This window comes from Epargyreus clarus, unplaced genomic scaffold (assembly GCF_041222505.1).
Source record: "Epargyreus clarus isolate Ecla_fem2 unplaced genomic scaffold, WU_Ecla_fem_2.2 ptg000009l, whole genome shotgun sequence".
NCBI lineage: Eukaryota > Metazoa > Arthropoda > Insecta > Lepidoptera > Hesperiidae > Epargyreus > Epargyreus clarus.
This window is the reverse complement of record NW_027332217.1, coordinates 6846806-6870318: the sequence shown is the minus strand read 5'-3', so window position 1 is coordinate 6870318 and position 23513 is coordinate 6846806. Positions and strand designations below refer to the sequence as shown.

Here is a 23513-nt window from a genome sequence, read left to right as displayed (position 1 = left end):
CTAGCCGAACAGATATTTTAGTAACGTGCACATTAATTTAGGCACAAGACTATAAAATAATCGCCACAGATTGGCTTCACAAAATAAACTCCTAAAGCAGGATATAAGTTCATAAAACTTTACCACATACTTACTTATAAATTGAAAGTTTGGTAAATGGCCATTACCGCACAAAGACATCTGTGTAATTAGTTTAAGATAAGCATGTTCATATTCTCGAACACTGATGAAACATTATTTATTTAAGATTTCAATAAAAATAACTCACTTTGTTGTCCAATGTTAATTTAACCTACTTTTTTCAGGTGTATAAGTATCATGCAAGGACTTTTATTGTTGTTTTATTATTAAACGCCCTCAATTTTCTCGTGTCCCGGTTATTTTATAATAAGCGCATAAGTGGTCGATAACATTCCCACTACAATTGATTAAATATTTTGGCAAATCAGTTTCAGCTATTTTTGATAATAATTAGCGACATTTACCTATTGTTAAAGAAATAATCCCATAGGAAAAAAAACATCATCTACGCTGTGCCACTGAGTTTATTATATTTTATGAATATTTGCGAGCAACACCCTTGTGAGCTATTAATTCCTTGGCAGGTTTAGAAAAAGACTCAAATTACTCTAGTAAAAAATAGTTACAGATAATAACAGCAGCGTTAAGCGCTACTGTGTTTCGATTTGAAGGATGTGGGAAGTCAGATATATTTTTGAGGCGTTCCAACTTAATCCTTAGGAGTAGCAAGCAATGCCTCTGTGGCCCACCTCAGGTCAGCACTCTTATCTTAGGCAGATTACACATGTCCATATGTTGTCTACTGACGTAACCACTTACAATCAGGTGGACTTCACTCTCGATTGCTATTTTAATACTATAGAAATTATATATTTTCTTATAACCCATTCAGGTACGGCCGTCATACCTCATTGGCTTGAGTTTCCCCCTGGAGGACGTGCTCAGCGGCAAACTGTCGAAACACAGCTTGGAGGAAGTCAAGCTGAAGCATCAGGATTGTGCGGAACTCCGCGATATAGAAACAAACTACAATGTGCAGCACTCCATGCAGTGCTACGTACGGGCGCAGGCTGTTTCAGATAAGGTACCTATAAAGGTTGTTTCAGATAAAGCTTTAACGATTAACCGTCGTAGAGTCAACTTACCCTGATGGTGCTCCGTTTTGGAGCAAAACACGTGTTGGTAGTGGTATGTATGGTGGTGTATATTTTTTATTTTATTTGCATTTGCACGCATCCTTTGTGGGAGTGAGGGTGGTACATACTGCATGGTTTAAAATATATACCATCATACATATTAGTAGCGGATTGTTGCGAAGTAAAGTTAATTCTAACTTAATAGAAATATATTATTAATCTCTTTTTCAGGATGTAGCTGATTGCGTCGAGGCTTTGATTGGAACTTACTTGTTGAGCGGAGGGGTCCTAGGAGCTATCAAAGTGATGGAATGGTTCAAAATTATACCAGCAAAGGTAATTGAAATTAGACCCTATGTTATGTTCCCTTATCCAAAGAAATATTTTACTTCCAATAATCTTCCTTACCTTTAATTTAATAAATTATGGTGTCGCCTCTTATAAAATAAAAAAGACTTTTTAGATCTTGTGATTTACTCAAAATTCGATCATAATCAATATAGATTTTTTTAATTCATTTATAGGCTCTACATATGTATACAGACATTCAACGTGTCGTGTCAGAAAAGACCATATTTTTCTATATAATATTTTGTTAGGTAAGGCCCATGATTACGCGGTCTCATTTCGGAATATATAAATACGTTTATAAACATTATAATGCTATTATTTTTACGCTTTACATGTCTGTACTATATCTACAGCGTAAAATTAGAACTTGTTAGTAGTCAATACGAAACAAAGAATAAAACCAATTGAGAAAAATAAACAACGAAAAAAAATATTTAATAGCCTTTTTTATATGAATTATAATGATGTTTTCTAGGACAATTTCGCCCAATATCTGAAGAAGCGGGTGAGCACAGTGGTGACGGAGAAGCGAGCTACCCCAGAAGACGTGGATCGCATCATGAACTACAACCGGGTCGATGTTGAAAAGATATTGAATTACAAATTCAAAGATCCCTCCTTTTTGTTAGAGGTTAGTTCTTATTTATGTATATAGAAGTAGAAAATGAACATTTAGAACTCTTGATGGTAAGTGGCAAATACTGTTCATGGACATTTGTAATCAACTCTAGATAGGATTGGTGTCCTGAAATGCGTTGCTATAGTCGCTTATTATTCACGAGCTTTAACCCGCAAGTTACTCACGGATAAAAGTCGACAACAATAGTTGTTTTTAACTATTCTTCGAGAACAGTACTTTTTTTCGATTAAAGGTACCTTATGCCCTTATATGGTATCCCTGACAATGTGTGTGCAAAATGTCATGACAATCGGTTTGGTAGTAAAGGCATCAAAGTGTAACAAACTGGCGACTTTCAGCTACTCGTCAAGAGATGGCGCCACGAGTATTCTGAATCACGCTATCGAAGTTTTCCCAACATCTGGTACTCGTATATAAACAAATTCCGAACTGAGACTGTCGGAGCAGCCCGGGCGGCGCTCCCCGGGCACAATCATTAACCCGGCGGTTATCTCACTTTGCCAAAAGCAAATTTACTTTCGCATTTATAACACTGGTCAACAGTGGTTTTGTTGCCCTTGAAGTGAGAGTGATTTCTAATACTTTTATGTTATTAATTTAAGAAACTAAAAACAGTTTTTCAATATTGGCTCTAGTTTTTTTTTAATTCATCAATATTATATTATACAAAAAAGGCAGTCAGTATAAGAACAAAAACAAGTATATTAGTAAAATCTTTTTTTATTAAAAATTCTTATAAATTATCAAGTTTTAATATTCAATTAAGGTAAAAACAAGTAACAAATAACAAAAAAACATATGTATAGTTATGTTAAATCTCTGAAAAATATCTTTTATATGCTTGTCTTTTATGACCTTTTTCAGGACAATCTCTTTTTAAAGACCAACAGTAATCTGCCATCATATGGCTATTCCATCTTCACTTATACCTTTCTTCCATAACTTTAAGGCCTTGGTGGAAGCGCTCTCCCTGTTCTTCACTATAATCTCCCAGATTCTCAGGAAATCTATCTCTAAATGACTGTGGAAATAGCAATTTTATACTCATGTGTGCTCCTAAATTATTAAAGCTCCTCAACATTTTCTGTTCTATTTCTTCGTAGTTGTTGCTTTATTACTACCTAAACAACCTTTAACATCCGCTACGCAATAGTAATAATCATCAAAATGATTTTTCGGCTTCATCCAGATCATTGGAATACCAAATTTTAGTCCGCGGCGTTCTCCATTTTTCCGCAAACGTTACGACTCAACATAAGACTTACAAACTTTATGAGGAACCCACGACTTATCTTGTTTTTCAATATGTTTACCAAAATATTCTGTATGTACCTCTTTGATACAGTCTCTAATATTTCGCGTCTGTTTTATTGTTATATAAACACCACAAATGTAACAAAAAACGTCTGGGCCATATTTGCATTTTCTTCGCGTAGTATTCATATTTCTAGAACAAAATAAACATTAATATTATATCAACCAAAATAAAAAAGTACTTTACTACACGGAAACATAAACAAACAATACAAAAACACAATATGGAAATGTTTAATAAATCAAGTATTAGCAACTTACCCAAAAGCGCGTTGTGCATCTTTTAACCTTAAGAAAACACTGATTTCGACGGTATTTACACGAAATGAGAGGAGGGGGAGTCACGTGACGTTTATGTAGCAACCTCTGTACTGCATAAGAATAACAATTAACATTTATGAAAATATAACTTTTATGATATTATAATTTGGATGACCTGGAATATCGATTTCAGAGGAAAAATAATAAAAAAACAAAAATGCCAAATTAAAAAAAAAAAACAAGAGCCACTTCAGCAATTTTATAACTATATTCGAATTTTGTAAGTTTGAAAGTAAATAAATCCAAAGAGATATCCAGGGCAACAAACAAAAAGATATTTTTTGTTGACCTGTGATAATATATTAGTTATGATTGCTTTTTTTCATTACAGGCCTTATCACATCCTTCATACATTCGTAACCGCTACACGGGCTCATACGAACGTTTAGAGTTCCTAGGAGATGCCATATTGGACTTCCTGATAACTTCTCACATATTCGAGAACTGCGGTGACTTGAAGCCCGGCGACCTGACCGATTTGCGATCGGCTCTCGTCAATAATGTGACTTTCGCTTCTTATGTCGTCAAGTTGGGGTTGCACAAGTAAGTGGCTGCAAAGTATTTTACTGTATAATGGTGCGATTCACTATAGCCGGGCCATTACGAACGTGCGAGCCGAGTCATAAAAGATGACGTCAATGGAATGTGATAATGCCGCACAACTCGATATCGATAAAGATGCCGCTCGAACGCAGGTAGCTATAATTAAAGGACGCTTTCTTTGATGACTAATGTAATAATGCAAAAATATAGATATGGATGTGATTAAAGGACGTTTTAAAATAAATCCTAAAAATATTTTGCATTATTTCCTTAACCTTTCCTTGATTACCTGCTATTGACTATCGACAAACCGTTTGTTGTTACACACAACACTAGAAGTGTGAGCGAGAGTTCCGATATACCCATAAGTGTGAACGAGAGATCTGATAAAAATGATTTATGACTCAATTCGCACGTTCGTAATGGCCGGACTATACTACTACTGGGCAAAGATTAAAAAAATATTATATTTAACTCGACTAGCCGTTCACATAGGTCGACAAGCTTAATGAGACATATTTTAGTACCTTAGTAAGGCAAAGGCTCTCAATGATGCAAGTGAACTTTAAGTGTTCCTCTTGTATTGGAGCCTATTACTAAATATGTTCTTGAATCTCAGTACTACATAACGTCGGATAGGTTTAATATAAAAAAAAAACTAATAATGAATCACTCCAAACAAAATAAGTACTGCTGAAGATGTCTACCGATTACGAAATATTTTGTGGGCTAATTTTATAAAATTGGTATTAGAACCGACGTCCACTTATTGAAGTCCAATTAATTACCTTATCAAGTTGATTGCATTTCCGTTAACAACAGTACATGCTTCACTAGAGCAGTGATGGCCTAGTGGTCAAGAAACTTGGCCTCTCGATCGAGGGATCCAAAGTTCAAATCCCAGGCACGCACCTCTGATTTTCAAAAAATATGTGCGTATTATAAATTAATTATCACTTGCTTAAATGGTGAGGGAAAATATCATGAGGAAACCTGCATACAGGAGAGATTTAAAAAAATAATAATCTCAAAGATATGTGAAGTCTACCAGTACGCACTTGGCCAGCGCTGGATTATGGCCTAATCCTACTCATTCTGAGAGGAGACCCGCACTCAGCAGTGGGACAGTAATGGATTGATGATGATGAACGATGATGATGTTCCACTTCAGGTACCTGTGTACACAACTGAACCCAACACTCGAGAACGCGATGATGAACTTCGTGGAACACCAACAGCAGCGTGACCACGAGATCGTTGAAGACGTGCTCTACCTGATCGAAGAGGAGGAGTGCCAAATCGCTGAATACGTTGATGTGCCAAAGGTATGTAACAGACGAGCTCTAAAAGACTAAGGGTGGCGGGGGCGGGGCGGACGGGGATGTCTTCTCCGAACCCCCGATCCTTTTTTCTTTTTGTTGACGAGGGGGAAACCTTCAAAAGGTACCCGACGACGTGGGAGCGACGCTGGGTTATGTGGGACTTTTACCGTACTAAAACTCCCCGGTGACCGTCCTCAGCGCCGCGTAGAGGACTCCGGGACCTCCAAAGGAACGCAACCGGAGACACCCCCGATCCTGGGGGTACAAATACAGTTGCTAAAAAAAGGTCATCAGAACCAAACTATCTGTGAAATGTATTGTTTTGTTCACAATCTTCCCATTATATGAATAGATAACCTATTTATTACACATAAAAAATTAATTCAGTTCATACACTTACGAATATTACAAAGTTATAATCAATTATTACCTTTTAAACTATTAAGTCTAAAGGTATGTAATCAGTGTAAACAAATGTTCAAATATTTGTTATCGCAATATTTCAGTACTTAAAAGATAAGTATTGATTAAAAAGAAAGCGATCATTGTTGGTCACCGGAATGAATGTTAAAATTTAAATGTCATCAAAGCTTATATACGTATTTTTCGGCAAATAAGTCTATAACACATTTGTAATTTAGGAAAATTGAATGAACATTTTATACACCATTCAACTTTCCGCCTCGGGACTTCGACGACCTTAGTCCGCCACTGCAGACGAGCATACAATCCATCTAAGGGTAAGTGGCTACTGCCCATGGACATCTGTACATCAACCACAGATTAGATTAGATTCCTATCTAAGTTTGGGTACAGATGCACCGCTACCCCTGAGGACCAAATTGGAATGCCTCCGAAAAGTATGTCTCCCTTACCACAACCTTCTAGCTAGCACATACAGCAGTGCTTAACATTGCTGTTATTAGGCAGAAATAGGTGTGGCGGTGGTATCGCCGGAGTCGAACCACAAAGGGTTCTATCACCTTCAAGCATGCAATCCATCTAAGGGTAAATGACTACTTTCGCCGGTGGACATCTGTAATCAATCCCAGATATAAACATATTCCTACCTGAGGTCGCCCACAGATACGCAGTTACGCCTGAGGACTAAGCTGCACTTCCTCGGAAAAGTATGTCTCCCTTACCACACCCTTCAAGCCAAAACACAGCAGCAGTGTTTTGGCTTGAAGGGTGGCTTGGCAGCAATAGGTGTGACGGGGTTGTTGCTGGAGTAGAAACACAAGAGGGTTGTTACACCTTTAATAAATATATTTTTTTCCTGTAGGTCTTGAGCGACATATTCGAATCTCTGACCGGCGCGATATACCTGGACTCCGGAGGCGACATACAAGCAGTATGGAACGTAGTGTACAAGATCATGAGCCGAGAGATATCGCACTTCTCCATGCAAATCCCAAAGCAACCTGTGCGCGTGTTGTATGAGACCATACACGCCTGTCCTTCGTTCGGGTGAGTTGTTACTATTGTATGATTGTATGATAACCGAAAATTAGTAAAATTATGTTTAAAGGTAAAAAAAATATATTTATCATTAATGTTAATCAATCATTTTGTCACAGTTTGGTACTGTTAGAAAAAGATGGAAATTATTTTGTCATTTCAGATTTCTTTCACAAATAACTGTCTTTGACTATAAGCCAAATTTTGATTACTTTTCGGTGTACCTAATAGACATATTTACTATAAATTTGTCTTTGCCCTGAATATCCTTCTTCGATGTATGTAAATGTATGTATATTAGTATAGAGACGAGCGGTTCTTCAATCTACAAAATCTTGAAGTCTTTTAAGCCTACTTCCACAAAAACGACCGCTCTCATATATGTAATTGCAAAATCGTTCATCTATTTATTTTGTATTTCATAGCTTTTATGTAGACATTTGTTAATTTACATGTTATCTTTGCCTATAAATTGTCCTGGCACTTAGATTTATACCTACTTGAGTTTAATATTTAGTGAACAAGTGTACAGTATGTTGGTGATTCAATAAATAAATAAATTTCTCAGAGAGCCTCAAACAACGAAAAAGGAACCCCCAAAGGTGATGATCCCAGTGACAATCTCGAAGCAAGGCCGACAACACACAGTGTACGGCGTGGGATCGAACAAGTCTCAAGCGAAACGAGCAGCCGCAAAACTAGCTCTGAAGATCCTTGGACTTTGAACGGAATATCTGTTATTTCTATAAGTCCAAGAGAAAAAACAAAACTATATCAAAGTTATTACTGTATGTTAAGACACTAATAAATACAAAACTAAGTTTACAAAATATTTCATCATCAACCCATTACTGTCCCACTGCTGGGCACGGGTCACCTCTCAGAATGAGAAGGATTAGGCCATTGTCCACCGCGCTGGCCAAGTGCGTATTGGTAGACTTCACATACCATTGATATAAATCTCTCAGGTATGCAGGTTTCCTCATGATGTTTTCCTTCACCGTTTAGCAAGTGATAATTAATTTCTAATACACATATAACTTTGAAAAATCAGAGTCGCATGCCTGGGATTTGAACCTCGGACCCCTCGATCGAGACGCCGAGTTTCTTAACCACTAGGCCATCACTGCCTTTAATACAAGTATTGTGTAAACTTAGTTCCGTATTTATTAAGCAATTACTTAGACAGCATCTTAATACATATTCCGACATACTGTAACATAAAAAGTAGAAGGGTAATACTTTTACTGATGCAGTTCATATTTCCTAATACTACTTTAAAAACATGATTTAATGCATTATCGTGTGATAATGTGAGTTAACTTTGTTCATTTAAGTAGTCTGCGTAAAACTGCTAATACGCTCTGAGTATAGATATGAATCGCGTATTTGTATGACTACACCTGCTCGCAGCAACTTCAGAGCGGACTAGCAGTTTGGCGCGGACTATACTAAATATTCGAAAGGTGTTAGTTCTGTAGTATAACTTGTATACTAGATTTAGCTCTAAAGATGCACTACAGTATTTTTTAAATAGGTTAAATAACAATAAAACATTATAATTATATCTATACCCCTGAGAATTTATAATTCTGTTCTAACAGGTAAGAAAATCTACTAGTCCCCACTTGACCAAGTAGATTATGGCCTATGCCCTTTTTCGAGGGTAATCTCGAGCCTAGCAACTGGACAGTAATAGCTTATGATATAGTGTAAAATTTTAAATTTATTAACGTTTTATACAATATAACGTTATATTTCTACTTGATGTTCCGAAAACTATGGATGGACGGACAGAGGGAAAAAATATACAACTCCAGTAATTATACTATTACTGTAAATATTCAATATCTTCCTTCCATATAATTATGTATAACGAATTTGTAATATAATGATATTTTATAAATTAATAAAATTAATTATTATGAAATTAACGATTGTGACTGATGGGATAAGTAAATTGGTCGAATTATTTCAAATTGATTATTGTAATTTTTTATTATTTTGTCATATTGTCTCATTACCTTTTAGTTTAGCTTAAAAGATCTATCTTTTAAATTTAATTATATTATTGGAGAATATAATCATTTAATGGATTATAATTTTTGGATCAATAATCTAAAGATTTTACACAATTAGAACTTTTTTTATCAATACTTAGATTTTAAATGTTTATATATTGCTACAGATTTGAGCTTTTACATACCTTATAGATTACCTTTATACTTTAAGATTTTAAAAGGTAACAATTGATTATAGTCTTTGTAATATTCGTAAGTGTATGAACTGAATTAAATTTTTATGTGTAATGTATAGAGAAGACTGTGCGACATAAATTTAAAAGACACTGTCTCAAATAGGATATGAGCGAATTGGGTGCGTGAATAGTGGGAAATTATGCATTCAGCGTACATTTTTCTTTCTACTTGTCCTTTATCACATTGTGTATGTCTTATTAAAATACGTTCAGGAGTTTACCAATTCAACCATTAATACGCATATAAAGATCAAATGTTTAATGATAAAAAAGCAAAATAGGGTCTCTGCGAGTGGTTTTTTAAATGTGACATGTGATATAGGTATACGTCAATATCACAAAGAGAGGCATCAACTTTATCAAAATATTTTATAAATATTTTATCTCGCTTAGGATAGTGATTTTAAAACTATATATAAATTATTAAAATAAATTATTATTATACTTACAAATTTATTTTGTCACGTCTCGGGAGATTTAATTCTCTATATATTCAATTTATTTTACTAATATAATTTTTTTTATCAGTCATTAATACAAATTTATTTTCTCTATTGTAATTTAGGACTATGCGGAGGTAAATGTAACATTGAAAAAAATGTTTATACTTGTGGCCAATAAAATACTTATGTACATGTTATACGATTTTTTAAAAACAAGCGAGAAGTATATACTTCTAGCTTGTACTTGTAAAATGGCGCCATTTTAGACTACATTTATTAAACAAGTCCTCGAAAATATTGTAGCAATCTTACATTTTTGCTACCATATCACATATAATATAATTATTAAAGAATCTATTTATTATTATATCAATTTTGTGTCCGATGAGGTGGGCGTTGTTCTAAGTTCGAAACAAAAAGCATACTGTCCTTCAAATTAGGACGAAGTATACACACGAAATTTTATTAAAAGCGGTTGAGCGAAAAAGCATAGATATATTACCTAATGTCATTGCGAAAAAGGCACATTTAATGTCTAGCAAATAGCATTTATTTTTAATAATAGTCATTTTATCTATTTGTGTACCAGATTATGGTCATTTTATAGACTTTATAACGATTTAGTCGCAAAAACAAAGGAATAAATTCCAAAAATAAATATCCGATTTGATAGATTATGGTCGAATTTTTCTTTTCTATTTTATATAATAAATACATGTGTAATATATGATTTTTTTATTGGAGTTGTTTTATTTTGTAACCTTTATTGATCCTGGACTCAATTTATTATAAGTAAACGTAATGGAAATTAACAAACTACAAGTTCAATTATTTTTATTAAATGTTTCGATGTAATTTGCTGCAAGTCTAGGAAGAAAATAATAAAATAAATAGGTGTGGCGGTGGTGCCGCCGGAGTCGAACCACAAAGGGTTCTACCACCTTCAAACATGATGGAAATAAGTCCACTTGGTCTTTGGACATTTGCAATACCATAGAGGACTTGCCTGCATTAAAGTAGAGAAGAGAGATCTTTGCAGATTTTTTTGTCCGGACCGTGGCGGTCCGGACAAGTATTCACCGGACCTTTTCAGTATTTTAGGGCCATTTTTTTAAAAAGCGCCATGTCCTCGTGAAGTACCTCCAGAGTGCACGTTCGTTCGATTCAAAAACGGTCGCTCAAAGTAATCCGTGGGCGACCACGATGTATGAGTCTGATCGACGTGAATAGAACGAAGTAAGATCGGCATCAGGTAAATAGTTTCTAATTTAGTTTACTCCCATTCTTCAGCCAGAAGAACACTCAACATTACAATATTTTTTTATAAAATAAATAAATAATAATTCGCCAACTACGAGTCAAACTCGCACATGGAGGCTTCCGTACCACCAAATATTCATTATATTTTACTTATTTTTATTCATTTTATAAGGTACTTTCAATAATATTTAATTATATCAGATAACAATAGACGGCGTTGGGGTGATGATCAATAATACGTAAACAACATATAATAAAATTAAAATAACTATATTAAAATGTTTTATGGTTCTTATTCGTGTTTATTATAACACTAGTTATAGTAAACGGATTGTAAAAATTTAACCATTTCCCTAGTACGGTTTAACAGTTGGATTGAAAAATGCCGGTTTGTTGTATGGATTAAATATTCAACTTTATTTTATTTTTAGTATTTGTTGTTATAGCAGCCATCCTCTGTAAAAAATCACGTGTCTATCTATTACGGTTTCGGAGATATAGCCCTGTGACAGACGGACAGACAGCGAAGTCTCAGTAATAGGATGCCGTTTTTACCCTTTGGGTACAGAACCCTAAAAACAGAAGCCACAAAATACTGTAGTTGCTCTGGGTACACAACAGCGCTTATGTAAGGTAACAAATAAAAACCAGTAGTACCATATCAAATGGGTTTTATTACAGTAAGTTGTACAATTTACAAGAAGTATGTGCTGGGCCTCTTGTAAGCGAAGGTGTTGAGGCGCTTGTGGTGGTGTACGCGCTTGGGCAGCGGGAAGCTGATGCGGCTGCTGTGGAACTGCTTCACTTGCGGCCGGCGGCAGGCACCCGCCTTGATTGTCTCCACTTTGATGATCTACAATGAAATTAGGGTATTAAATCGATTTTATGGAGTAAAATGTAGAGTAGCGTACAACCCAGGAAAAACGTCCTCTAATAGAATATAAGCTCTAGCACCTTAGGGGGGCCCATGGGCGGTTCGCCCCGGGGCTCTGATTATAGGGGCCTCCAAACACAGTTGTTTAAAAAGGTCATCAGATCCAAACAATCTATGAAATGTGTATCAGTGAAAAAAGCTTTTTACACTGGGGGCCTCCATTCAACTTTCCGCTTCGGGCCTCCGACGACCTTAGTCCGCCACTGTATATATAGTTATAAGTAATAGATTTGCAGCTCATAGATGACTCAATTGTTCAACGCCAACAAAGAAACATTATTAGGACAACTTAAGAACTACTGTTCTTCAGCGCCCCTAGTGGATTGTATCAGAACTTGGAAATTGTATGGGCCAATACGTAAACAAATACCAAAACAGTCATATTTGTTAAAACGTAAAAACTCATGGTAAGGATACTGTACCTTTCACCAAGTAACATTTTCAAACAAGAAAAGGTAATTAAAAAGAACAAGTTACATTATTCTAAAATCCATTACATCCAACCTATATTCATATTTCTTATAGAATTTGACTATAATCTAGATGTTATAAATTGTGCCGGGATTTTTATAAGCACATGTATTTTAAAAAGAATGAAGATATAATCCAGCATACAATCCACCTGGTGATAAGTGGCTAACACCACCCATGGACATAAGGCATCTACTAAACCCAGACACAGATGAATTGCTACTTAGGACTAAGATGACTAAGGCTAAAGAAACTGTTCGTTTAGTCCCAAGTAGTTTAGTGAAAACCCAAGCCTGTTTCTTTATTCTTTCCCTTAAACTTAACTCATGATCAATAACTGATTACTAACATGGATGGAATGTGCACGCGCTCTGTGCCTGGCACCCATGTCACGGTAGCACTGTGTGACGGCACCACCGACGCTCAGGTCGCGGTACTCGCGGTACATGTTGTGCACTCCTGAACGGGACTCGTAACGCAGCCAGATGCCGAAGTTCTTAATCTTGATCGGGCTCTTCTCTGGGATCTCCTGGAAATTTACATATACATGTTTGAATTCACATGGAAAAGGTATAAACTAATAGATCACCCAAATGTATGCTTATTGAAGATAAGTATTAGGCTCTAGACAGACGGACCACATTTGCTTTTGCTTCCAAACTGCTTCCGAACTGCACCATACCCACCCGACACGACTGCAATAGAACTGCAATCGGACTGTATGTTTGGTTTGCAGTTCTATTGCAGTTGTGTCATCCATCATCCATCCATCAGCCTTTACTGGTCCACTGCTGGACATAGGCCTCCCCTAGTCTGCGCCACTCCGACCGGTCTTGGGCCGTCTGCATCCAGCGGTTACCCGCCGTCCGCTTCAGGTCGTCAGTCCACCTGGTCGGGGGGCGTCCTGTACTCCTTTTTTCAGGTGCAGTTTGAATGCAGTTGACACAACTGCAATTTGTGGTTGGATTGCAGTTGAAATGCGGTCCGTCTGTCTAGAGCCTTACATTATGGACCATTGTAATTCCCATCAACAATGAATGTGTTGCCACATCTACACTTATAACATTATACTTAAAACTAAAAACGTTAATAAACTAATGTACTCTCATGTAATTTAGTTGAATGATTAATACTTAATTATTTTATTTACATGAAGACATAATGGCAATAAAAATAACACATGAAATGTAATCGTATTGATATGCAATAAGCAGTACATGTAGTGAGAATGAAATATAATTATTTAGAACTTTACCACCATACAAATTTTTATTTCATAGTAGCAGCATTAGGTTTTTATGTTTATGCTTAAAGTTAACTTTACAGGTATAACTAGTACAAAAAATATTTTTCAAAGTTGATTGAATAGTCTTCTGTTTAGGTTATGGTAGGTTTCATTATTCTTGCTCTATTTTGAGTTGGTTACAGATGTTACGCCTTGGGTGGCAGTGACCGCTGGATAAAACTGTCTATTGCTTTCATTCTATAAACGTCTATTTACATGACTGAGTCACAACCTCCGTCATATTTTTAAGAAAAACACAGAAAACAAACCTTGATAGAGACAATTTCTCCTGTGGTCTTCTTGAACTTTTTAAGTTGTCTCAAGAAGTACCAGAATCTTGACTTGGCGACAATGGGGTCGGGGGAGAAGATCCTCATCTTGTATAGAGGAGGCTTGGGTTCATTGTCTGAGGGCAGCTTGCGCCCAATGACTTCATATTCCTTCAACTGTAATGACAACATAACATGTTTATATACTTTTTAATTTTAAACATAACTACTTCCAAGCTTAAGAGTTCTTGAAAAATATAAATATTTGTGTAAATAATTTACCAATTTAATAATTTTCACAATGCATAGAAAACATAATAGTAACAGTAATATCAGGATGACATTTTTTGTAGCTATTAATAAAAATATTATGGAGTATTTTTTATTAAGCCTTCAATCACCACCTCATTGTTTTATGAACCTGATGTTCTGAATACTGGTTTGAAACTGTGTAAATACCTGTCTTATTGACAACACATTAAGAGTTGATAATAAAAACAGTGGAAATTTATTGAGATATTATTTATCCTAATCTTGAATGGGAACAAGATGAATTTAGCTTGGAACCGCATTCACAACATGACATAACCTCAATTTCTAAAATCACTATTTAATACTATTTTAATCAACACAATAGTCGATTTATTTTCTAATTATTTATTGTTAACACCATGAATATCCACATTAATATGACTAATTAATTAATTACATACGCATCACAATGTGAAACTGCCGCGGCAACGTGTATCCATCACGTTCAATTTTATCACCACAGAACAACGATCTTTCACTAATAAAACGATATATCTGTTGAAATACATAACGTACTCCCGTAATGCACATTTGTATAACACTATTTCCTCACATTTATTATTTTTTTAGTAAAACTTACCTCGCCTTTGGCCTTCATTTTCGGAGATTTTTAGCTAAAAGATCTGTCAACGGAAACGGAACATTGACGAAAGAAAGATGGCGTAACTAGGGTAGCGATGCGCGATTGTTACTAAAAACAATCGAATTATTCGATTGTTATTGTGTTCGATTGTATTCGAATAACTATCGAAATTCTTCGATTGTATTCGAATAACAATCGAAATTGTTCGATAGTTGGTCGATTGTTCGATTGTTCGTCGATTGTTCGATTGTTGGTCGATTGTTCGTCGATTGTTCGATGTTTTTTTTGCTCGTCGTGTTACTTCATGACACGTTTAGGGCAGGTCGATTTTTATTCGAACGTCGATTGTTATTCGTACGTCGATTGTTATTCGATTGTTTTTTGTTACTACGAATAAATCGACAATCGATTGTTGATTCCGTCGATTGTCGATTTATTCGATTGTTTTTTTTTAGAACAATCGCCCATCGCTAAACTAGGGCTGTGCCGTGTTCGTATCAACTTAACTTCATCGCAGTACATTGAAGTACTATAGTACAATTTTGTAAACTATGGTACAAAATTAAATTTAAACGTAATATTTTAAGCAAAATAAATTTGCTTGATCATTTAAGATACAGTAAAATTGAAATGAACTATTTTTTAAAAACTTTACTTGACATATTTTTGTATATACATACTTACATTACAATTGATTTTTAAATATTTTTAAAACATAACAATTCTAATAACATTATAACAAAATATATTTATTTTTTTAGAGTAAATATAAATGTTTTAACTTTTCATTTTATTATAATTTTATAATGATTATCCAGATACTATAAAACGATGACACTTGATGACACAGTGTGTCATCAGTCAACACCTTGACAATGTCACTACACTAATATCAAAATGATCAAAATCCTCAGTTTTGATTTCGCTTGGCGGCCGAAGAACGCAATAACTTGCGATGAAATCGTCCTTATTAATTCATAGAAATAGATGATTTCCTAATATAAGTTTTTCTGCTTCAACATGTTGCCGAAGATCTTAACACGCGTAGTGCGGTATGGTCTATACGGGAGTGTGGCGATAGGTGGTGCGGTTGTGGCGTTGAAATACCATGACACTGATTACGGATCCTTGGCAATCGTGAGGCTCACTAGGACCGCGGTGACTGCAGTTGAGATCGGCAAGACTTATAAGACCATGTTATATAGTAAGGAGTGGGATCGATCTTCGAAAGAGTACCTGCAGATCAAAAGTGAGGCTCACCAAATTGGGGCAGAGAAACTACTCGAATTGTGCAAAGCTAACAAAGGTGTGTACATCAAAGTCGGGCAGCACGTTGGGGCCCTCGATTACCTGCTACCTAATGAATATGTAGCGACTATGCGCATTTTACATAAAGATGCTCCTAGGAATACCGTTGAGGAACTTTATGCTGTCATAAAGGAGGATTTGAAGAGAGATGTAAGTATCAACACTGTTTACTTATAGAGTAGATGTACATTTTATTTATTATCCTCAAATTTGTAACTTGTATATTGCATAACAATTGCACTATTAAAGTTAAAATTATTTTCCTGTTATTTTTCAAAGAGAAAACACAACTTGAAAGTAATATATTCGTTCTTAAATGATTGTACAAATATTATTATTCCAACACTTTGGCCTCAATCAGCAATCTTACTTCATGGAAAGTGATGATGAAGCCTAAAATGTTGTGCAAGTAGAAAGTCCTACTATCCCTATTATAAATAGTTCCAGAGTTTGATTTTTGAAAAACACAGATATTGACATTAGTGTTTAGAGATTTGTGAAGTATTGCATTTCCTGGGCCTAAGTATGAAGTCATGAATAATATCCAGAATAGTGTGGTATTCCAGATAAGCATGATATTAAAAGGAAATGTCAGAACTAATGAACTTAATGAACTTTCAATGTATTTCTTACTGTCTTCTATCATATTGATATTATGGGGAAAATAAATGTCAAAGAAAATCTTTAACAATTTATTGTATGATCAAATATAAAGTTTATAATGTACTTAAAAAAGTAATAGTAACTTGAATTATTTTGTAAAGAATGTTGTTTTTAGGACTAAGATTATTAAATGCACTAATTTCATTTTTCCAGCCCAAAGAATTATTTGAAGAATTTGATCCTGAACCCCTTGGTACTGCGTCCTTAGCACAAGTCCACAGAGCAAAGCTAAAAGATGGCACAGAAGTGGCAGTCAAGGTGCAACACCATTTTGTAAGGAAAAACACAAAAATAGACCTACAATGGATGGAGTTGATGATCAACACTATGTCAAAAGTATTCCCAGATTTTCAAATGCAATGGCTTGTTGACGAAACTAAGAAGAACATTGCAAAGGAGCTGGACTTCTTACAAGAAGGAAAAAATGCAGAGAGAGTAGCCGAGTTGTTCAAAAATTACAAGTGGTTGAAAGTTCCTAAGATATTCTGGGAATACAGTACTGAGAGAGTCCTTGTAATGGAGTATGTTGTAGGTGGACAAGTTAATGATATTAAATATATTGATGTAAGTATAAAACTATTATATTGATAGATAATAATAGATTTCAAAATGTGAGATGTTACCATACATGTTAAATTATATTTGGTACATTCATTGTTCATTTATTTTTCATTGTTAATATTTAGATATTAATACAAATGTCTAGTGATCTGCAAATTTATTTTTTACTAGAAAAACAATGTTGTTGTGGAATTGCTATTGTTTTAAAAACATAATGATATATGGTGTACTTATGTGTGTACTGTGTACTAATATTCCTCATGTGTGTATTAATCCTCAATAGCAGAATACAGTAGTTATATAGCATAGCATAAGGTATGACTGCGATATCAAAGCAATTCAATAAATAAGCATTCTATCATTTATCAATACAGAAGTAATAGAGATTTTACATGATATGTTTCAGGAACACAAAATCAGCAAACAAGAAATATGTAAGAAGCTTGGTGATCTATATTCGCACATGATTTTCGTCACCGGCTTTGTGCACAGTGATCCCCACCCAGGCAATATCCTTGTGAAGAAAAACCCAGACCAGAATGATGTCACAGTGTACCTACTGGACCACGGTTTGTATGCCGTAAGTTGTAGATAAGTTTTGTATAAGTAAAAGTGAAGGTGTTAACCAAACTGTTAAACATAACGATAACGGTTTGTCATGAAAGCATACTTTTCTGTAGGTTTTTAATATAGTGAGCATGAAAAATAAATATTTGGCAGGGGCCGTGTGGTTTTGTGTATGTAAATAAAAATTTGAAAGTCTGAACTTAGACTTAGACTTAGAATGACTTTAAAGTTAACATTTATGTTATTTTTCACACAATTTTTGTTTTAGAATAAAATTGAAAATATCCTGATGTTGTTAAACAGGTACTTGAATTAATTGTAAAATGTATTGTGATACTGAGCTTATATCACAATTTTTTATCACTATTATTTTATTACATAATCATGATTACAATTAAATTAGATTGCTGCCAAATATTCCATTGTGGCTTGGTATTTGGTTCTGTACAAGTTTGATGTATATCAAGTGTTACTAAAAACTTTAATTAATTGATTATTTAATTAATCAATTATTTAATTCATGTTTTGCTTAATTTTACTATTTCAGCAACTGACCGAAAAGTTTCGCTATCACTATTCGAAGCTATGGCTCTCTATAATAGCTAGGAATAGAGATGAAATGAGAATACACGCTGAAGAACTTGGTATTGAAAAGGAACTGTATGGTCTATTTGCATGCATGGTCACTGGCCGGCCTTGGGATGTGATCATGAAAGGAATAGATATAACCAAACCATCTTCTGAAGAGGTATGTTAAAAAATCTTATTTTTATAGTTAAAAAATAGGTTTAAGTTAAGAGGTAAGTATATATGAAAAGCTTTTTTTATTTTCAAGTTAAAAAATCTTTCGTTTGAAAAGCTACAGATAATTGTTTAAATTCAATATTGACAATGAATTAACATGTAATTCAAGTGTTATAAAAATATGGAACCCTAACAAGTAATTACATTAAACATAGTATATTGTTTTTATGAGGAAAACTGCATATATTACAAGTTGGACTTTCAACATGATCTTGATTATCCTCAAGTTATAATTTGTCCTTTCAAAGTTGCAGGAAATTATTATGTTCTAGTAATGACTTGAAAAATATTCCACCAACACATTAAAGAAAGTGCAGGCTTCTAAGCATGACAAGACAAATTGCTGCATATAGGCCTGCAAGATTTCATAAATCTTTTGTGCTAAATATGTATTAAAAATATGCTCTTTATTTAATATATTGCATTCGCTTTTTTAAATTATATATTACAAAAATCCCATCCATATGTATTAAAAGGAATATTAAATATAAGTTTTCGATTTAACAGTTTTAATGATTCCCATATCTTTCAATACTGTTTGTATTTAGCAACTCTTAGATATTACAAGACCATATACAAGTTAAAACCGTACTGTATCTTAGAATTTTACCGCATATTACGAAATAAAAAAACAAAAAACAGATGTACAGCATATTTTGTATATTGATTATTTTTTGTTTCAGAAATCAACATTCCAAAACGAGCTCCCCAACTTCTTGCATCACGTCACACAATGCTTAGAGCATGTGGACCGGCAAGCATTGTTAGTACTGAAAACGAATGACCTTATCCGCAGCATAGAATATGCATTAGGTATGCAGGACAGCATGTGTGGTTTCATGGTCATGACCAAATGTTGTACTCAGAGTATATACCAGCTGGAGCATAAGGTAATGTATTGTTTTATTTTTAAATTGCCTATACATATGATTAGTAGGTATGTCTTCATTGTTCTTGGAATGAATTAATTTTGGGGATACAAAATATGTTGTAATAAAAGTAACAAAATGTAATAAGCACAAATTAAATATTTCAAGATAAACTCTTGGCCAACATTTGTTCTATTCAGTACAATTTTTATTGAAAGAAAATAAATAGCATTAAGTAGGTAATAGTTGTGGTCAAGTTCAATTATTTCGGCTCACTATTATATACTCGGAGAAATTTTATATGATAATAAAATATTTTGTTATATTTGTTAGAATTATACCATTATGATAAAGTGTAATATTAATGAAATATTGCTCATAAATGTCTCATAATGGTAACAATATTTTACAGCATAAAGGAAAACGGATAAAACAATTGTACCGTTATAGTCAATATTTAATAGATTTTTTTTGCAATTTCCTTATTTTTTTTGTAATTTTTTTTTCAGAATGCACAATCAATGTTAAGGAGGCAGTATTTGCGTACAAAGTACTTGTGGTCACTTCTTGTTCTGTACTTTTACGGTATATTCCTTAAGTACCGCGCTATTGTTTATGGTTAAATTAGTTTAGATTGTAGTAAAAATAGAAAAACTAGTGTCTGAAAGCAACCAAATATATTTATTTTATCGAGGCTCGAGTTCAGGTTAACTTTTAGATTTTAAACTATTTATTTATTCTATTTATTAACTTAAGACTCAAAGGGTGTTAACTAATAGGGTATTTGGTTTTACATTTCGGTTCCACAGTAGACAAGTATATAAAGAAAAATATTATTTATGAAAAAAGGAAATATGGATATTTATATTTACCTACAATTCATTGTTTTTGTATACATAAATCTGTTAAAGTTTACATTGTCATGTGACAGGGTTGTAATGTATTAAAGTCTAGTTTTAATACCTAGTCGCAGGCAACAGAAAGCCACTTTACCTCTGTTTGATTATGTGATTAAATTAATTTAGATAATATATCAACTTAATGCACATGTTATTAAGATAATTTAGAACAATTCGAGATATAAGTCCACCAAATCAGTGCCTATTTACCAGTTAAAGTGTATATAGAATGTATAAAAGCTTTGTATATAATAATCAAATTCCTCAAATGCTATGTAAATATTGACCATATATTTTTACAGTGCTTACTTTATAATGTTGTGTTGACATTGGACACGAAATGTAGTAAAATTGTATTTTCATAAAGTATTCTTTTATTTCACATTACAACCATAGAATTACAACAGACGATAATACTAAAGGTGTCATTCCACAGATCTCTGTGTATCATTCCCAATTTAATGGAGAAATACTGATTATTTGAATTACAATTGTATCTTGTTTTCAAGATTGGACAATTTGTTACTTAAGTTGTTTAAATCGCTTTGTATTTTCATCAAAATGTTGGCGAAATTGTCTCGGCTTTTCCTTCCATGGAGTCTGTAGAACAATGACGATGTAGATATCTTGCAAGATATGTCCGATTGCTTACAGTCTGAAGGTATGATATTGTTAGAATGGTTCCTCAAAATGCGATGCTTATTTAAACCTATGGCATCGTTAATTGTTTGCGGCTTAGCTGGAAATAACATTTCAATTTGACATCAGTTTACACATATAATATTAATTTATAATTTAGTAAGGGAGGTAGTTTTTAATATATTCCGGCAAACACATTCGGAAACAGTGATGTTCTTTTGTTTATGATCATTTGCATAACATGAGCCAATTTTTCCCAGGTAACGAGAATCTCATTTTTACGTTGTTTTTTAAAATTCCCGCTTCTTAGGTATAACGCTAGGATCGGTAGTGGCGCTCAAGCGCAGACTGTGAGTGTGGCTTTAATGTTTTAATATAAATTACACCAGAATATACATACATACATACAATATACATCCTTCTCATTCTGAGAGGAGACCTGTGCCCAGCAAAGGGACAGTAATGGGTTGATGATGATACATATAATACTTACATGTGTTATAATGTTTTTCAGTTAAATCAAATTGTATTTTTTCTTCAAAGATGCTGCTCGCTGCAGACAAGTCTTCTGTATTCGGTCCTTTTGCGTCACCGTTCCCCATAGTGAGCATATTGTTGTGTACTAAAGAGATTTCGTTATTATTTAAATGACAATATGTAGATAGATAAACTAGGTATTCTAATATTTCAATTATTACTTAGCTAATTTAAGTACCACTACAAGGTACCTGCTACTACGTAACGTAAAGTGAAGATTTAGTTACTATAATAGCATAAGTAGGAAAATATCTTTATAATTGGTTACATTAAAACCTTTTTTTTATATAATATAGGAGGAGCAGACGAGCATGCAGTCCACCTAATGGTAAGTGGCTACTGCGGCCCATGTCTATGTACATCCGTAATCAACCCCAGATAGGATTAGGACTAAGCTGGAACACCTCGGAAAAGTCTGTCTCCCTTACCACACCCTTCAAAACGGAACACAGCAGCGCCTAACACTGCTGTTATTAGGTAGAAATATGTGTGGCGGTGGTGCCGCCGGAGTCGAATCACAAAGGGTTCTACCACCTTCAAAACCTATCGTTAGTAAATGTCTTCACTTCACATAGGACAGGTAGAACCCTGAAGTGGACCATGATGCGATGCCACTCCTGAGTAACAGTACTCATAAGTAAGTCAAACCTTCAGTCCACCGAAACGCAGAAGTACTTTACCCTAGAAATATGTGTGGCAGTGCTAAATTACCGACGAACCATACTAATTGTACCTGTGTAAAAAACCTGAAAAACAATTATTTGCTCACTCACGAGTTTTATGCTTTCCTGGCATCCAAACTTCTAAAAAGTAAGGGTGTTGCGGATCGTTGCCTTTCCGTAAGTGAGTTAACGGTATTTCGCTGTCGTCACCAGCTTTGAGAATGATGACTTCCTCGCAGTAGTCGGGTAAATCGAGTAAATGCCACACTTTTTGCCGTAGGACCGATACTGATGCGGTAGGTTTCACAGAGATGTAGCGTAGTTTGTTCTCGATAACTAAAATTATTGAGTGTAACTTATTTAAAGATGCGCTTAATAATCCTACTATATGACTAGCTTGCAACGGCTTCGCTCGTGAGCAAAGTCCTAGTTACAAGCCTACATTTTATTTTTGGATATTTCGCCCATTAAACTTACAGTGCTTATTTTCTTATATATTTTCATAGCTACTATAATTAAGTATCAAATTCCCCTTTTCGTGTAAGCACCAATACTGGTCTTAAGTTGCACCCATAAGACTTACAATAACATATTGACTACATGATTACTAAATTACTGATCGAACTTACCGCCTAAATCGTGACGTCGGATGATAAGAAAAGTAATAACATCCTTCTTAAACAATTTCACAGGCGCTTTTATAAGCTTTAAAAGCGACATCTCCGTGAAACATTAATTTATTGTTTTAACCTTTAATTTAGAACCATACTAATTAGACACCATATTGACAACGCTCATTCATTTATGACAACAGAGTATTATTAAATAATATTGAAAAATAAAATTAATGCCACAGAATTTTATTTTAAATTATAATTTGGTGGGAATGGAGTTGTTAGATGACCTTATGTGATGATTTTAATCCTTTACTGAAATAAAATAAATAAAATCCATGGCCATAATTATTTAATTACCTATTGATTTTCTTTATACTACTTCGATAAATATTTTTTATTTTCTCCTAAGATCTCCTAACAGATCTATGCATGAAAGAAGGATATAAAAAGAAAATGTTTAGGAA

At 34.2% G+C, this 23513-nt stretch overlaps 4 protein-coding genes across 4 annotated transcripts in view; 2 read left to right on the top strand and 2 right to left on the bottom strand.

The window, feature by feature from the left end:
• Positions 1-8060, top strand: part of dcr-2 (dicer-2) — a 41002-nt gene extending 32942 nt beyond the window's left edge. Inside the window, exons 28-34 of the mRNA XM_073076552.1 lie at positions 914-1105; positions 1389-1493; positions 1984-2139; positions 4115-4326; positions 5498-5651; positions 6934-7118; positions 7678-8060. Of these exons, the coding sequence (XP_072932653.1) occupies positions 914-1105; positions 1389-1493; positions 1984-2139; positions 4115-4326; positions 5498-5651; positions 6934-7118; positions 7678-7834 (1161 nt within the window). The 3' untranslated portion in view covers positions 7835-8060. The remainder of the gene's footprint in view (positions 1-913; positions 1106-1388; positions 1494-1983; positions 2140-4114; positions 4327-5497; positions 5652-6933; positions 7119-7677) is intronic.
• Positions 8061-11723: 3663 nt separating this feature from the next.
• On the bottom strand, positions 11724-15012 carry RpL18A (ribosomal protein L18A). The gene is made up of 4 exons (XM_073076550.1): positions 14921-15012; positions 14029-14205; positions 12824-13003; positions 11724-11922 (listed from the first exon to the last, which is right to left on the bottom strand). The coding sequence occupies exons 1-4, from the start codon at positions 14936-14938 to the stop codon at positions 11764-11766; spliced, it is 534 nt and encodes a 177-aa protein (XP_072932651.1). The 5' UTR covers positions 14939-15012; the 3' UTR covers positions 11724-11763.
• A 770-nt stretch (positions 15013-15782) lies between these two features.
• Positions 15783-20960, top strand: Adck1 (aarF domain containing kinase 1). Its single transcript, XM_073076548.1, has 6 exons — positions 15783-16381; positions 17048-17458; positions 17862-18035; positions 18570-18770; positions 19510-19716; positions 20205-20960. The coding sequence occupies exons 1-6, from the start codon at positions 15944-15946 to the stop codon at positions 20316-20318; spliced, it is 1545 nt and encodes a 514-aa protein (XP_072932649.1). The 5' UTR covers positions 15783-15943; the 3' UTR covers positions 20319-20960.
• A 119-nt stretch (positions 20961-21079) lies between these two features.
• LOC140744857 (uncharacterized) lies at positions 21080-23244 on the bottom strand. The gene is made up of 4 exons (XM_073076549.1): positions 23062-23244; positions 22544-22768; positions 21727-21855; positions 21080-21333 (listed from the first exon to the last, which is right to left on the bottom strand). Exons 1-4 carry the CDS (start codon positions 23150-23152, stop codon positions 21080-21082), a joined length of 699 nt encoding a protein of 232 aa, XP_072932650.1. The 5' UTR covers positions 23153-23244.
• Between the last annotated feature and the right edge of the window lie 269 nt (positions 23245-23513).